At 35.3% G+C, this 16,656-nt stretch overlaps 1 protein-coding gene across 3 annotated transcripts in view; it reads right to left on the bottom strand.

Moving 5' to 3' along the window:
* CTNND2 (catenin delta 2) overlaps nt 1-16,656 on the bottom strand; it is a 1,167,765-nt gene that overhangs the window by 222,823 nt on the left and 928,286 nt on the right. For all 3 annotated transcript variants that reach the window (XM_078153315.1, XM_078153314.1, XM_021004430.2), the window contains one exon: nt 1,268-1,451. In XM_078153315.1, coding sequence (XP_078009441.1) covers nt 1,268-1,451 — 184 coding nt within the window. The remainder of the gene's footprint in view (nt 1-1,267; nt 1,452-16,656) is intronic.

The raw sequence follows: 16,656 nt of genomic DNA on the forward strand, positions 1-16,656 counted from the left end.
TACATAGAAGTCACATTACCCTTGTATTAAAGAAAATTGTTAAGGCATTTATGTTTTCTAGTTAGTTGGTCATTATGACATTTCCCCTTAATATACCTTTAAGTAATTTCCTTTTTAAATTGTCCATGTTGCTATGTGATGACTTACCAAAGATCTTTAATAAAACACTGGGTCAACATTCTTTTATGTGGATATCCTTCCAGGCTATTACTCTGCTGGAACAAAGCCAAACTGGCCTTCTTAGGCACACAAGTCACTCTTTTCCCTTTCTGTGTGTTGTGGCACTGTCAGCCTCCATACCTTGTAACGTACCCTTCTTCCCCACTATGTCTTAGATGCAATCCTTAGTGTCCTTTAAGGCTCAACTCAAGCACCACCACCACCACAACAAAAAATGCATGCTGTTCCTTCCAGCTAGAATGCAAACTCATCAAGGGCAGGAAATTTCACTTTTGTCTTTGTATACCTAAGTCTAAGCACTTTGCATACCTAAGTCACAATAAATATTTTTCACTGACCGATTAAAGATATTCTTTTAGGGGCAGCTAGTTGGCACAGTGAATAGAGCTCAGCCCTTGGAGTCAGGAGGGCCTGAATTCCAATCCTGCCTCAGACACTTGACATTTACTAGCTGTGTGACATTGGGCAAGTCACTTAACCCTGATTGCCTCACCAAAAAGCAAAAAATTAAAGAAAAGATATTCTTCTAGACGAGGTTGTGCTTGTTAAATGTTTAAGAACCAGTTCTAAAAAAAAAAGCATCTATGACACACTTTTAAGTTTAATCAGCATTATTAACATTTTCCCCTTTCACATTCTTAGGTATAAACAATCTACAAAACAATAAACTGAGTCCTGACTTAGAACATTTGTTTATCTCTGACCTGTAAATACTCACACTACAAATTTAATAATAAATTTTCTGGAGATAGTACAAACTGGCTTCAGCATAGCCCTGCCAGGATTTTAAGATCGTAAGGACATATCGGCATTTGTTCAACTGGAGAATGAATCAGTTACTTAGTAATAAATAAACATATCCAATCAGATGTAGGCTGGTAATCATCAAGAACCTTTGGTAACACAGGGAGAAAACAAGTCTTGAGAAGCTGGAAGGTGCTTCTCCAGTGAAATAACGAACCAGATACCTGCCATAATGAAAACTCCTTCTTCCCTGTTGCAGGCTTAGAAGCAATGAGACACACCAGGGAAATTTTATTGAATGGAGAGAATCTCACAAAGTAGCTCTTGCATTCCCCAGACTCACCTTAGGCACCCAGTGGCATTACGCAGCACCTGTGAAGAATGGAGCTGTATTTTCCGATCATCCTGGAGTGGTGAATTTTCCCATCCAGAGTGAGGGATGATGACTGCATTGGTCAACACTGCAAGGGCATCCTGGATAATTGGCATTTTAAGTGCATCACATGAAGAAAGATTCCAAAGGACTCCTACAAAATAAAAATTAAAAACAGCATTTTTAGTAACCATTGGTTTTCTTGCTTTAAAACTGTTTCTTCCCTTACTGTTGTTAATAAAATTGTCAGGGAAATACAAGATAGTGAATGCAGGTGCAAGTTTCTTCTTTAAGACTGTGCCCCTTAACTTCCATTAAAAGATAAAAAAGGAATTCAGTTTAGAGCATCTCTGTGGGCCCTCAGAAATAGGGCTGTCAAAATCTGACAACTGTAAAGAGAGCTTGTAATTTAGTTATCTGTGTTTTATAATGGAAAGTAACCAGAGTTGGAAGAACTGATTAGGTACATGATGTTGAATAGGTTTCCATCTACTGAAAATGCAAGGGAGAGAAAACCTCCCAAATTTAAACCAATCTCATGTAAGCAAGCAGATTGGCAGAGCTACTTCTGCATGTGACCCACCATTCCTACCTTGATAACCCATCTATTATAGCCTATCCAATTTACTCTTGATTCTACATTCAATAAAACATGAAAATAAGGACAGTCTACTTGCAGGGATGCAAAAAGAAATGGGGGAAAATAATAAGAATAAATCAGGAGACCTAATGAATTAGATACTACAGTTGATTTAATAGGAAAAAGGATATGTTACCAATTCTGTCTATCTCTTTGTTTATCTTGGAAAGTGGTGCCTAAGGAGGAAATGCAACCTAGATTGCTGCAGGCAGACACTTGTGCCTTATTTGCCTGATGATTACAGGAAGAAACAGAAATGGCACGTGAATGTACTTGAATTTACTAACATGGGGTTGAGAGTTTCATATATACATACATATATTCACATATACACACACATATATGTATATGTATATGTGTATGTGTGTGTGTGTGCGTATATATATATATATATATATATATAATTTGCTTTAATCCAGGCTAAGGGAATTAAATATTTCTTTTTCCCATTTCTGTAAAGACAATTCTCAACTTCAGCGTTCAACAACCTTCTTAATATTTATGGAATCACAGAACTCAATACTGGAAGGGACTTAAGAGATCTAGTCTAACTCTCATGTTACAGTTGAGGAAGACTTGTGATTTTTCTTGTGACTCTATTAATATATGCAAAAATAGCATATATTTCTTTTGAGTATATTGATTCTTGATTTTTTTTTGTTAAATACAAAGGAAACACCCCCAAAGAAACCGAATTGTAAGATCCTTGAGTGCATCGACCATGACTTACATATTACTATGTTTCCCATAACTCCTAAATTAAAAGAATGAAGGAGAAGAGGAAGAGGAGTGGGATGGAGGAAGAATTCTTGTAAGAATTCCTTCAGAGGACTCATACCTAGCAGACTGGATAATATAACAGAAAAGCAAAATAACATGTTAGAGGGGGTGTGGAAAAATTGGGACACTAATGCACTGTTGGTGAAGTTGTGAACTGATTCAATAATGCTGGAGAATAATTTGAAACTATGCCCAAAGGATTATAAAACTGTGTATAACCTTCAACTCCGCAATACCACTACTAGGTCTATATTTCAAAGAGATCAAAGAAAAAGAAACAGGGCCTGTGTGTACAAAAATATTTATAGTAGTTCTTTTCATGGTGGCAAAGAACTGGAAAATTGAAAAATTGCCCATCTATTGGTGAATGGCTGAATAAGTTGTGTTATATGATTGTGATGGAATATTATTATGCTATAAGAAATGATGAGCAAGATGCTTTCAGAAAAACTGGAAAGACTAACATGAATTGATGAAATGAGCAGAATCAAGAGAATATTGTACACAGTAACAGTCATGATCAACTGTGAATGACTTAGCTATTCTCAACAATACAATGATTGAAGACCAATCCGAATGACTTATGATGAAAAATGCTATCCACCTCCAGAGAAAGAACTGATGGAGTCTGAATGCAGATCAAAGAACACTTTTAAAAAAACCTTATTTTTTTTTTTGGCTGTGTTTTCTTTTGTAATATTGCTAATATGCAAACATGTTTTGCATGACTACACATGTAAAATTTCTATCAAATTGCTTGCCTTCTTGAGGAGTGTGGAGGGGAGGAAGGGAAGGAGAGAATTTGGAACTTGAAATTAAAAAAAAATGTTAAAATTGTTTTTACATGTAATTTACATGTATTTGTCCCTCAGACAAATCTCTCTTTGAGATTAGAATTTTACATTAAAAGGGGGGATCAAGTTACAAGAGAAAAATGTTTCTATTTTGGAGAGAAAAAATAATCTTTTTTTTTTTAACCAAAGAGGAAACCAGTAAAATTTAAATAAAATAAATAATCAAACTGGATAACTATACTCCTCTGGACTCTGACAAAAACAAAACAAGATGAAACACCTCATTTTCAGAGTTGTTAGCTATGAAGACTAACCAATAATTAAGGTAAATTTTCATTGTTTCATATACATTTATCTACATAGTATGTAGGTATGTACTATACATTTGCATTATTATAGCTGGTTAAATGATAGTCATGGTTCTTGCAAAACGAAACTGGCAACATTTCCCATCTCTGAAATAAGATATTTAGAAGAAATATATAAATTTAAATTATTTTACATATATTCTATTTTATAATTCTTCTTACAATCTGTAGTTCATATGTATATACTATAGTACTTTACAGTTTAGAAAATGCTTTCCTTGCAACAAACCTATGAGGAAGCTAATGTAAATAGTAATTCCCCCCCCCTTTTTTCTTTTTACAAAGAGCTACAAGATAAATTAAATGACTTAACCATAAGTAGTGAGTGGCAGAGCCAAGATTTATGAACTCAGATGATCATAGATTTCAAGTTAAAAATGACTATGAGGTCATCTAACCCAAATCTCTTTTTTTGGTAGATGAGGAGACTGGGGCCAAGAGAGGTTAAATGACTTGTCCCAGTAACACTACTCTAGTGTTCTTTCCACTGCATTATAATGATTTTAGTTTCAAGGAATATTTTTAAATGATTTTTGTTTTTACTCCAGTATCCCTCAGGCTCCTAAAATATAATTGTGCAACATCAAGAAATATGAGGTTAATGCCCTCCTTTGGCTCCAACTATTACATAGACAAATGGTTTTCAAATCTCTCTCTTCCAACTCCAAATGATTCTCCTTTGCATATAGTCACCTTAGCAGTCTTCTGGGACTTCAAACTCAATGCCACTAAAACTGAATGATTATCATTTCCTTAAACTTACCCTACCCTTCAAGGTCCCCATCTATAATAATTGCATATCATACTCTAACGTCTTCCTTTCAAGTTATCTAGTTCCAAAAATTCAATACCATACTCCTTGCAAGGCTCTAAACTTTTCTCTGTTCCTTATTCCCCCAGTTCAATAATTCTACCTCTATGATATTTCCTGAGTCCAGACCCTCTACAACATTCCCACTGTAATCCTTTTTATAAAGGTCCCTACCTCATCTTGCCTATATTATTGGACGAACTTCTAACAGGTCTTCCTGACTCTTGTTCCTAATCCAGCTTCTAAATTTGTATCCAAGAAATCATTCTAATATAATTGTCTGATTATATTACTCTTCTACTAAAAAATCTTTAGCCACTTCCTAAAGTCTATCAAATTTCTTAGAATTGCATTCAGGGTCCTTTACCTTACCTTTTCTGTCTATTCTCCCACACATTGCTATATTCTAGCCAAACTGGACTGCTTTCCCTGTCCTGTTCTTATCTTTTCTTCTTCCATCAAAGTGACTTTGCTTACACCAACACTGATCTTGAGTGCTCCTGAAAAATGCAATCTCCACCTAGTAAGGACCCTTCTTTTTTTTCAGCTTAGTGTCCCTTTTCCCATATAGCCTTCTCAGAATTCCTTTTTAAAAAGAACCTATTCACCCCTCAAATTGCTCATAGCATTTTGCCTGGAATTTCTGTGCTCCAATCATATTTTACCTTTATTGCATTTTCCTTTGTACATGCCATTCTCCTATTAGTTAGTTTTTTATATGCAGTGATGTATTGTTTTTGTCTTTCTATCTCCAGCACCAAGCAAAGCACTATTTAAGGTTACTTATTGAATTGAGTATCATTTAATAATACAGAGGGAGCTAGGCTGTGTAGTGGATGGAGGAAGAACAGTGTTTTTCTTTGATTTAAAAAAGAACTGGTTCAAAGAATTTAAGCTTCTTTAAGAAGTAGGAAGAATGTGAGAAGTGCAGGAGACAAGAAAGAATGGGATCAATGGGAAGAAATGGAAGGACTAGCTCTGGCTTTAGAGGCAGCTTCTGGAAGAGCTGAGTTAGAATCTAGCCTCAGATACTAGCTGTGTGGCCTTAGGCAAGTCACTTAACCTCTGTCTCAGTTTCCTTAGCTGTAAAATAGGGATAATAATAGCAGTTGCCTGATAGAGTTGCTGGAAGTAACAATAGATATGTTATCTGTAAAGTAAATTACCATAGTGCCTTGCAAATAGTAGGTGCTTAATAAATACTTATTTTATCTCTTTCTTCTTGTCTTCCTCCCCTTCTTCCTCTCTTCCTTCTTTCCTTAGATATTATCTCTGCTAAACATGCACAGTATAGTACAAATATCTTTCAACACTGGTTATCCCTGCTTCCTTTTCTAAACCCAACTTCAAAAGTTCTTCATCTACAGGCAAGTTGTTACTGATATTTCAAAGCTGACAAAAAAAAATAGATTTGTTGCTTTCAAAATACATTTACTTGAAAAATAAGACTGTTGGAACAGAAAAATAACTTCAATTTTCATGTGACATACTTTAAAAAAGATCTCAACATTCTCTATAAAAACCAAGCAAATTTAAAAACAAATATTATGAGGAACAGGCAGTGGTAATGGAGAAATAAGGCAAATGGAAATTGAATGCTTTATCTCAGACGAGATAAGGGTGATTGGAATAAATAATGATACAATCCTGGACTTTTCTTTACTCTTGTTTAATCTGGTTTCTCTTAAAAAATTATTTCATCTTAATTGTACAATCTAATTCAGAAGCCCGGCATGTGTAGAAATTTTTTGGTTCATATTCAATTGACCTTTACAGGCTAGTTGCCTGTATGACTCACACTTCAATTAAATTATAATTATATTTGATCTATATGTCTCTGAGCTTTCTACCTACTTTTCTTTTTTACAAATTCAATTTTGAATGTATTTTATCTTCATATCACAGTCATCCCATTCCCACCTCTAGATTGAATTCTCCCTCATGATAAAGAAAAACAGTCAAATAAAAACATCTACTCCAGAAATTCTTTCTGACAATGTATACAATAGTCTATCTTAGAAGACATGAAGGTGAAGATATGCCTCATTTTCTCTGTTTCAGAACCTTCACTGGTTTTCCTCTTGCTTAAAGTTCAACTCCCTTTTAATGATCTTTCCATTTACATTGTTCTCTTAGTAATGGTACAGCTAGTTCATGGGGCAATACATTCTTTTGTACCTTTTGGGGGTATAGTTACAAATTGCTAACCAGAATGGTTGAACCAATTCAAAGTCCACCAACACGGCATTAGTGTGTACCTGTCCTACCACAGTCCCTTCAAGAAACTGTATTTTTGTTTTTTGGCCATCTTTGCTTCTTCTCATTTATTTACATGTTTCCCAATTTGCATGGAAATGGAGTGAAAGCTTAAAGCCATGTTAATTTTCATTTATCTTGCTAGTAGGAGCATACTCTTTGACTACTTATCTATTGGGGATGGCCTTTCTTCTACTTTTCTTACTGCTATCTGCTTGTACATGAGGACTATGGGCAAACCCAGGTTAATAACTACCTTATCATCTTAGCTAGATATAATAAATAGCAGTATATTGCTAGATTTTACAGATAGGTTTAAAGATCCTTATATCTCAGTCCTCCAATATAAATTCTCTTTCCTGCAAAGCCTACCAACTTTACTAAACCAAGACATGATCAGAGATGGTGAAGCAAGCAGCAACTTTTAGACTCACCTGAAGCAAAAGATGAAGTTTTGTTGGCAGAAGGAGTAAGTGGTAAATGATTAGGTTCTCCATATTATAGCATTAGGAGTTGAAAGACTGCAGATTGCAGAGAGGGTAAACAACATTCTAGAGTATTTCTGAAAAGATTAGCTCTGGTTTTATTCTATCAACACCCTCTTGCTTTTATTTTCTCTTTAATTGGTCAAATACTATCTAATTCACTGCTACTCTTCTCATTTTTTTCCTGTCTCTATCTTCCTAGCCCTATAAATCATACGTTCCTTTCCCTCAAATTTTATCATAACAAAAGTACTAAGAGAAAAAAAAATTGAGAAGCAAATTAAGCTAAGTAAAAATATAAAATGATAGATTTTCATGATTTTCTTTTACCAATCCAAGCTCTACCCTTCTATACCTTAGTTAATAGACTTTGTGAGCTGTTGGAGCTGAGAAATGCATAACATGTTAAAGGGCCTCTCTGAATTTAGCTAAACTGGTCAACAGATGACATAGGTAGAAAACTTTCTAGCTTACTAGGATCCACTAGAATTTGCCTTTCACTGACAAAGTCTTAAAAAATTAGGGTGCTTTCTATTTCCCCATGAGGCATCAAGATGAGATGTAAGTCCATCAGTTAAATTTCACTTGATAAAGGATACTTTTTTGGGGGGCTCATATTACAGTTCTAAAAGTAAAGGTTTCTAGGATATGAAATGTATGCCAGATTATAAATATTTGTGGGAAAGGACTTAAGTTATGAAACTGATGCAACATTTGCTTTGTGTCAAGTATTCCTACTTAAATGTTTTTAGATAATAGCTCAAAAGAAAAAGAAAATTACACCAAAGTATCAGATTCACCATTACAAAAAATCAGTTTAAATTGAATAATTTCTCTGTTAACTTGCTATATTTCCAAAATAGATAGTTTTGAGAACTCTTTTCAGAAGTTATATATAAATGACTTCTTATAGCCCAAAAACTTTCAGGAAAACAAGAAACTTGTAATGACATTTACTCTACAAAAATTTTAAAGTAACAAGATCTGATACTAAAATTTTACACTGAGATAAAACTATGAGTAACTTGAGTTTGCAATATAAATTACTATCTTAAAAATGTATAAAGCTCACCACTTTCACTAATGTAATCAAGTGAAGATAACATGATTATTTGATAGTTATTAACAAGTTTATGAATGTTTAACAAAAAGATGTTAATGCCTTCCAATAAATTTAAAACTTCTATTCAAGTTTCCTCAAGAAATTTTGCTTAATTTTATTCTGATTTCATTGTTGTCACTGAAGTAGAATGGAAATGTGGTTATCGCATAGTCTTAAAGAGTTGCCTGCCCCACTGAAAGATTCAATAACTTCACCATGATTACAGTAGCAGTAAGTATCAGAGACAGGACCTGACTGTAAGGTCTGTCCCACATCCAGCACATCATGCTGTCTTTCTCATTCATTCTTTAATTAGCAGGGTAAAAGTATTGTGTTTCTAAATACAATCCAGATGGAGACTTTAAATGAGAAAACATTTAAATAACTAATGACATACTTTAAATATTTTCAATCTCTTCATGTACAGAATGTCTTATTTAAAATTATTCATAGGCATGTATATATGTATATAGCATGTATGTATATATGTATGTGTGTTGTATGTGTATATACACACATACATATATACCCTAACATTCAGTGGAGCGCTTTTTATAGCGGCAAAGAACTGAAATACAGTTTGTCCCCATTGATTGGGGAATGGCAAAGCAAATTGTGGTACATGACTGTAATGTACTATAACTGCTTTGTCAGAAATGATGGGAATGAAGAATTCTGAGAAATATGAGAAGAGATGTGAGTTTGGTATAGTAGAAAGAGTACCATCCCTGGAGTCAGAGTCCCTGGATTCAAATCATTTAACCTCTCTGGACCTCAGTTTCCTCACCTATAAAATGAGGGGGGTGGACTTAATGGTCTCTGAAGTCTTTTTCAGCCCTAAGATTATGACCTGATACAGAATGAAGTAAGAAGGAAAACAAAGAACATAATGACTACAGCTCTTTAAACAGAAAAAAATAAGGCTACTGTATAACTACCAAGCTTGGCTCTGGAAGAGAGATTAATTTTTTTTTTAACTTATACCTTTTCATCTTATGCAAGGGGTCAACTGTGGGTATAAAATATTGAATATACTGTCAGATGAGGTAGACATATTAGTTGGGTTTTTTAACCTTTTTTTCTTTCTAAAATCTTTGTTATGATGGAATGCTAGCTTGGTAGGGGAAAGGGAACATATTCAATAATGTTTGTAACACAAATGTAATCAAATTAAAATAAAAGACAGGCTAAAAGTAAAAGAAAACTATTCTGAACCTAGATAGAATTTATAAAGCAGGATTTGGCATAAGGAGGATCTGTCTGGGATTTCGTTTCATACTGTAGCTGTTGAGGGCTTAAAATGATATCATTACAAGACTGTTTCATGAATAGGGTGTTTAAATGGGAAAAAAAAGTTATAAAAAGGCTCCACCATAGCTATATATTCATTAGATCAGTATATTTAAGATCATAGAGTAAGCAGATGGAAAGCATATCTTTTTGTAAATGTGAAAGCTAGCCTATTACCCAGATTTCCAATTAGTAATAAAAATATAACTTTTAATCTTTTTATCTTTAAAGTTGTTTTTTATTGCTATCTTTTATTATTATATCACTTCATTTCTCCACATATCCCACTCTTTTCCCCTACCCAGATAGCATCCTTTGTAACAATGGATGAAAAAGAAAGGGCATTTTATCACAACTAATCAACAACAATCTATTATATGCAGTGTGCTACCTCTAGGGTCACTTATCTCTGCAAAGAAAGGAGGAAGTACATCCTCATATTGCTCCTCCAGGGCTAAGTTTGGTCATTATAATTATACGGTGTTTAGTTTTTGTTATTGTCATTCTTCCTATTAACTTTGTTGTATCATTGTGTATATTATTTTCCTGGTTTTGCTTGCTTTGAAGTAAATCATGTAAGTCTTTTCATGCCTCCCTGTAGTCTTCTTATTAATTATTTCTGATGGTGTGATGGTAACATTCCATCACATTCATATACCAAAATTTGTTTATCCATTACCATGTTTCCATTGAGGTCCTTGCCAGTCCACTTGCAGAGGCTGGATACTGAAGAGCTCCTACCAGATCCTCTATAGTATAAAGAGGAGGTCTAGGCTGCAGGTCTTCAAGTCTTTATCCAGCCCACTCTTCCTTTCTTCCCCACTTCTTTTCATCTTCCTTTTAGACTATGAGTTCCTCAAGAGCAAAGACTGTCTTTTGCCTTTCTTTCTATCCCCAGAGCTTAGTTTGGTACACAGTGCTTGGCACATAGGAAGAACAAATGTTTATTGACTGTTTGATTGGCTACTACATAAAATGCCGCTGTAAATATTTTGGTGTAAATCAAACACTTTTTTCTATCTTTTACTTCTTTGGAATGCTTTCATGATAGCTGAGTGAAAGGGCTAGAACATCCTTATTCATTTTTCAAGTACTGCATGATGGTCTAGCAAAGAGGTAAGTTTATATATATATATATATATATATATGTGTGTATATATGCATATATATACATATACATGTATATATGTGTGTGTGTGTATATATATGTATATATATATATATATATGAAAGAGTTAATTCAAATAAAATTCCTCAAGCAAAAGTCCTCAAGTACTTTCATGACCTTCAAGAATCCCCAAATGGGGTTTGTTTAGTCACAGAGAGATCTTATTAAATGTATGCATTTAAGATATTAATGACCAGATTCTAATTATGTTAAGCTATATATATTTCCTGTTGTGTGCACTAAGAATAAATTACTACCTAATTTCAGGGTTGAGGTGAAGCCCACTTTGGGTATTGCCCTTTTTGGAGCTGAAAGGCTACTCAAAGTGACCTATTTGTAGCAAAACTGTCACAAACTTCCAGCTTGACTGTGAATGACCAATTCACAGCTCTTAAAGGAAGTATAAAGAAGTAGTTCCACTCATTTGTTCCTTTAGAAGGAACAAAGTTATTGTAAAAAGTTATGTAAGTTATATGAAAAATTTATGTAAAAAAGTTATTACCTTAAACCGTTGCAATTATAAGGTGGCCAGCCAATGGCCAGCTAAGAAATTCAGGAATGACTTTCATAGCTTTTAAAAAGAGAGCTAGCCAGTTCTGAAGTCAGTCAAGACTAAAGGAGTGTTGCAAGTCAGGAAGGATGTTGACCAAGTCAGAAATGGGGGAAAAACCCAGATCTAAATAGGGAATCATTCTTTGTTCTTCCAGAATTACAGGTGTGTGTGTGGGGGGGTGGTGGTGCAGGGAGTGCTAAACATATTGCCTGAAATATAGCAAGCACTTAATAAATGTTTACTGATTGTTTTTCACTGGGTGGATGAGCACTGATGTTTAAATATGCTTAGCCACCTACAACAACCATAAAACATACAGGTAGAGAAAATATTTAGTTTAAAATAAAGCTCCTGCCAGGTTAGAAAACATAGCCACTTCCAAGCTTGAGCTGCTTATGGTATCAGCTTAAGTAACAATAAGCTTATACATTTCATTTTGCAAGGCAACTAGTTGGTGAAGTGGGTAAGAGCACTAGAACTGTAATCAGGAAGACCTGAGTTCAAGTGCTGTATTAGATATTGATTTAGCTGTGTGATTCTTGATAAGTCACCTAAGATATTGATCTCAGTTTCCTTATCTCTAAAATGAGTATTAAAATAATAGCACTGCAAAAAAAAATAATAATAGCACTTACTTCATGGGGTTGTTTTGAGGATCAAATGAAATAACATGTATAACACTCTGCAAACCCTAAAGTGCTCCATAAACACTACCTATTTTGTAAAGATTTTGATTATTCTTTTCTATGGACCAATATATGCATATATTGGGGTTTGGGGGTTAGTATGAAACAACTCAGAACACAGTCAAGGTGGTTTGGTAGAGTTCAGCATAGCTTAATAGAGTATCAAAAGTAAGCTGGATTTTCTAACTTAACTAAAATAAGATCTTTCACAGCATTGGATTTGGAGTCAGACAACCTTGTATGACTTAATTGTTTCCTCTTCTAGTTTCTAATTATATGACCTTGAAAAAACAACTTAATCTTTCTGGGCCTCGGTTTCTCTATGGGTACCACAAGGAGTTTGGTCTAAAAGCTATATGAAGTCCCTTTCAGCTCTAAACCTGTCCTCCTCTGATATCTTTCTCTGACCAATACTAACTATTCCATTAGAATCTTTGAGTCTGTCAATTACCTCCTTGTATTATTTTTCTTTAGCATTTATGCATCTGACCTCAACAGCTTATAAACTCCCTTACATTACTCTTTTGCTATCCCTCCACCCCTATTTTTCAAACTTTAAGGTGCTATAGGTAGTTATATTATACATGGATACAATAGATACAAATGGATAGCCCCTTACAGTTTTACCCTACTTCTTTCCTTCTCTTTACTGGTAGATTTTTTTTTCTGCCCCATAAGCATCTATTAGCATGACATACATGTGGTACGTGCTCAATGAGTCCTTCAATTGATATGTATCTCATTTCTAAGGCAAGCAGAAATGAGATGCTTAGGTGAATATCATGAGCTTGAGACCACCTGCAGTTTTCTGACAAAGACAATGATGAAAACACCATGAATAGCATCTAAGTGGAATTTATAGTAGGGGGGGAATATCTTCTCAGCAAAAACATTCTGAAAATTAATTTGAAAACATGTGGATGATAGAGTGATTTTTTTCTCTTATTTCATATGCTTTGCGTTACATAGTCATTGTCTCACAAGTCTTACATGTCTTTTGGGATCATAGTCAATGGCAGATAAGATGAATACACAAAATTTATTGAACTGCTGTCTTCTTTTCAATAGCTTCAGCAATATTACAAGTCTATCACTTTTTAGAACTGGATAAAATAATAGCAAAGTTCACCTAAGAACAAAGGTGCAGATTCTTGAAGGAAATATTGGGGAAAGTATGAATGAAGGGGGTATATCATTACAAGACTTCAAACTATATTGTAAGACAATATGTTCAAAGATGAGGGAGTTCAGAGAGCAACCTAGCTAAACTCTCCCAACACTCCCCTCTAAACAACTTTAAAAACTCCTCAATTTAAATTCTGGAGAGACAGAGCCAACAAAAGGTCACAGTAAGACATTTCTAGCTTGGGGCAGCTAGATGGCGCAGTGGATAGAGCACCGGCCCTGAAGTCAGGAGGACCTGAGTTCAAATTCGGCCTCACACCAAACACTTGACATTTACTAGCTGTGCAACCCTGGGCAAGTCACTTAACCCCAATTGCCTAAAAAAAAAAAGAAATGTCTAGCTTAAGACAACTCAGTAAGTTGGCAGGACAGGACTTTAATACTAGGGTTAGAGCCAACCAGGAGAACTGTAGCACCAGTGATATTGATAGTGACACTCCATCAGCGACAGTGATAGCAGCAGCAGCAGCAGCATCTTTAGAAGCTCTCAGCCAAGAGACAGTAAGGGGGCAGGCAGTTGGAAGATACATCAGAATAAGATTACAAAAAAACCTTTGCTGTCACTGGGTACAGCTGGTGCTAATTAACAACTATATAATGCATAAACAGTTCTGGGCCACAGTTCCAGGGCAGAGAGGAACACTTCTCATTGGTCACAGAGGATCAGGAATCCTGGTCACTGTTCTAAGGTTAAGAGCAGCACTGGCACTTGTGGCTACAGAAAAACAGGGAACTGAGTCACAGTTTCAGGGCCAAGAGGAGTTCTAGCACTTGTGGCTGCAGAGGAGCAGAGGTCCTTCCTGGGTAAAGACCAGAGCGCAGACTAGGAGAACAGTGACCACATATATCCCCAGATAACACCACCTTTGAGGCATGGAAAAATTGCAGATGACCCCCCACCCTGAACTAGCTCTGAAAACAGCAGTACAAAAAAGTCTGAAGCTTGAGACAGTGCCTCCCTACTCTGAGGTAAATAAAGCCCAAATTTAATATAAAGTTCAAAGTGAAGAAATAGGCCGGGAAAATGAGCAAACAACAACAACAAAAAAGAACTTGATCATACAAAGTGACTACAGTGGCAGGGGAAGACCAAGATAAACTTAGAAGGAGACAAGAATGTGGAAAGAGCTACAAGGAAAGCCTCAAAGAAAAATGTTTGATTGGACCCATGCCCAATAAGAATTCCTAGAAGAGTTAAAGAAAGAGATAAGAGTGGTAGAGGAAAAATTTAGAAAAGAAATGAGGACAATACAAGAAAATTATGAAAAGAGAATTAATGGCTTAATAAAAGAGGCACAAAAAATACTGAAGAAAATAACTTAAAAGCCAGAATTGGTCTAATGGTGAAAGAGGCACAAAAAATTCACTGAAGAAAAGAACTCCTTAAAGAGCAGAACTGCCCAAGTGGAAAAAGAGGTACAAAAGCTCACTGAAGAAAAAAAATTCCTTAAAAATTAGAATTAAGCAAGTGAAGCTAACGTACTACATGAGACATTAAGGAACAATAAAGTCAAAACAATGAAAAAAGAAACCAGAAGAAAATATAAAATATCTTATGGAAAAATAACAGACCTGGGAAATAGATTGAAGAGAGAGAATTTAAGAACTGTATGACTACCTGAAAGCTATGATTAAAAAAAAACCCACAAAACCTTCCAATAGCCTACACATCATAGTTCAAAAAATCATAAAGGAAAACTGCCCTGACATCTTAGATCCAGAGGGCAAAATAGAAATTAGAAGAATATACTGATCATCTCCTGAAAGAGATTCCAAAATAAAAACTTTTAGGAACATTATAGCCAAATTCCAAAGCTCCCAGTTGAAAGAGAAAATACTTCAAGCAGTCAGAAAGAAATAATTCAAATATCACGAAGCCACAGTCAGGACCACCCAAGATTTAGCAGCTTCCATGTTAAAGAAGTGAAGGGCTTCGGATACAATATTCTGAAAGGCAAGGAGCTAGGATTACAACCAAAAATAATCTACCCAGCAGAACAGTATCATCCTTCAGGGGAAACACAGATATTTAATGAAATAGAGGACTTCTAAGAATTCCTGATGAAAGAACAGAACTGAACAAAAAATTTGACATTCAAATATGAGACTCAAAAGAACCATAACAAGGTAAACATGAACAAATAATCATAAGGGATTCAATAAGGTTAAACTGTTTTCATTCTTATATGGGAAGATGATACTTTTAACTCCTAAGAACTTACCATTATTAGGGAATTAGAAGGTATTTACATAGACACAGGGTATGGATGTGTGTCATTTATATTGAGATAATCTCCAAAAGAAAAAAAAAGTGAAGAAATGAGAAAGAGGGATGCACTGGGAGAAGGGCAAAGGGAGAGATAGAATGGGGAAATTTTTCTGACATAAAACAGGTACATAAGGAAGAACTTTCATAGTGGAGAGAAAGTGGGGGAAGGGTGAGCAGTGCTTGAATCTCATTCTCATCAGAATTGTTTCAAAGGGGAAGAATATTACTGTTTGTGCTTTGTTTTCAAAGAGGACCAATGACATCATGAGGGGATATATTGACTTGCATATGAATTGGATTTAAGTGAGGCAAAGTTGCACAAAGTCATAAGACTTACTCTCTCCTGACTTGCTGAAGTCTAGGGGCAAGACAAAAGTCAAAATGACTGGTGATAGCCCAGGATGAGGTGGATGACCTTGGAGTCTTTGATGCCTGACCATGCTCTAAGCATTCCATAATGCCTACTTCAGCTGCTTTCATGGCCATTGGAACAAACTGTTCTCATCTGCCTATTCCTCCAGGAAAAGTCTTCACATACTTGGGGTAGACATTCCCCTAAGTCACTAATAGGTTTGAGGCCTGTCAGTTATCCTCAGTTATCTTGGTTTAGTCTGTCTGCCAAGATGTTTACCAGGGTATGGCTTCAGTGCATGCTGCAGCTTCTTGGAGACACAGCTGAGAGTTGGGTGAATCAGGTGGATGCCAAAGGTGGATGATCAGCCCTGAAAAGAGCTTGGCAGCTCTCACACCAGAAATGATACTTTTCCTGAACACTCTATATACCCCAGGAAGAGAAATACATACATACATGCATACACACACACATACATACATACATACATACATACACAAATGAGTTATGAGGGGGAGGATGATAAAGGAAAAGGCATATTAAGGGAGTCAGTGGTCAGAAGCAAAACAGACTTTTGAGGAGGGGCAGGATTAAAAAAAAAGAAAAGGATAAAAAATAAA

The sequence above is a fragment of the Phascolarctos cinereus genome, unplaced genomic scaffold, assembly GCF_003287225.1.
Source record: "Phascolarctos cinereus isolate Bilbo 61053 unplaced genomic scaffold, phaCin_HiC Scaffold_4;HRSCAF=312, whole genome shotgun sequence".
NCBI lineage: Eukaryota > Metazoa > Chordata > Mammalia > Diprotodontia > Phascolarctidae > Phascolarctos > Phascolarctos cinereus.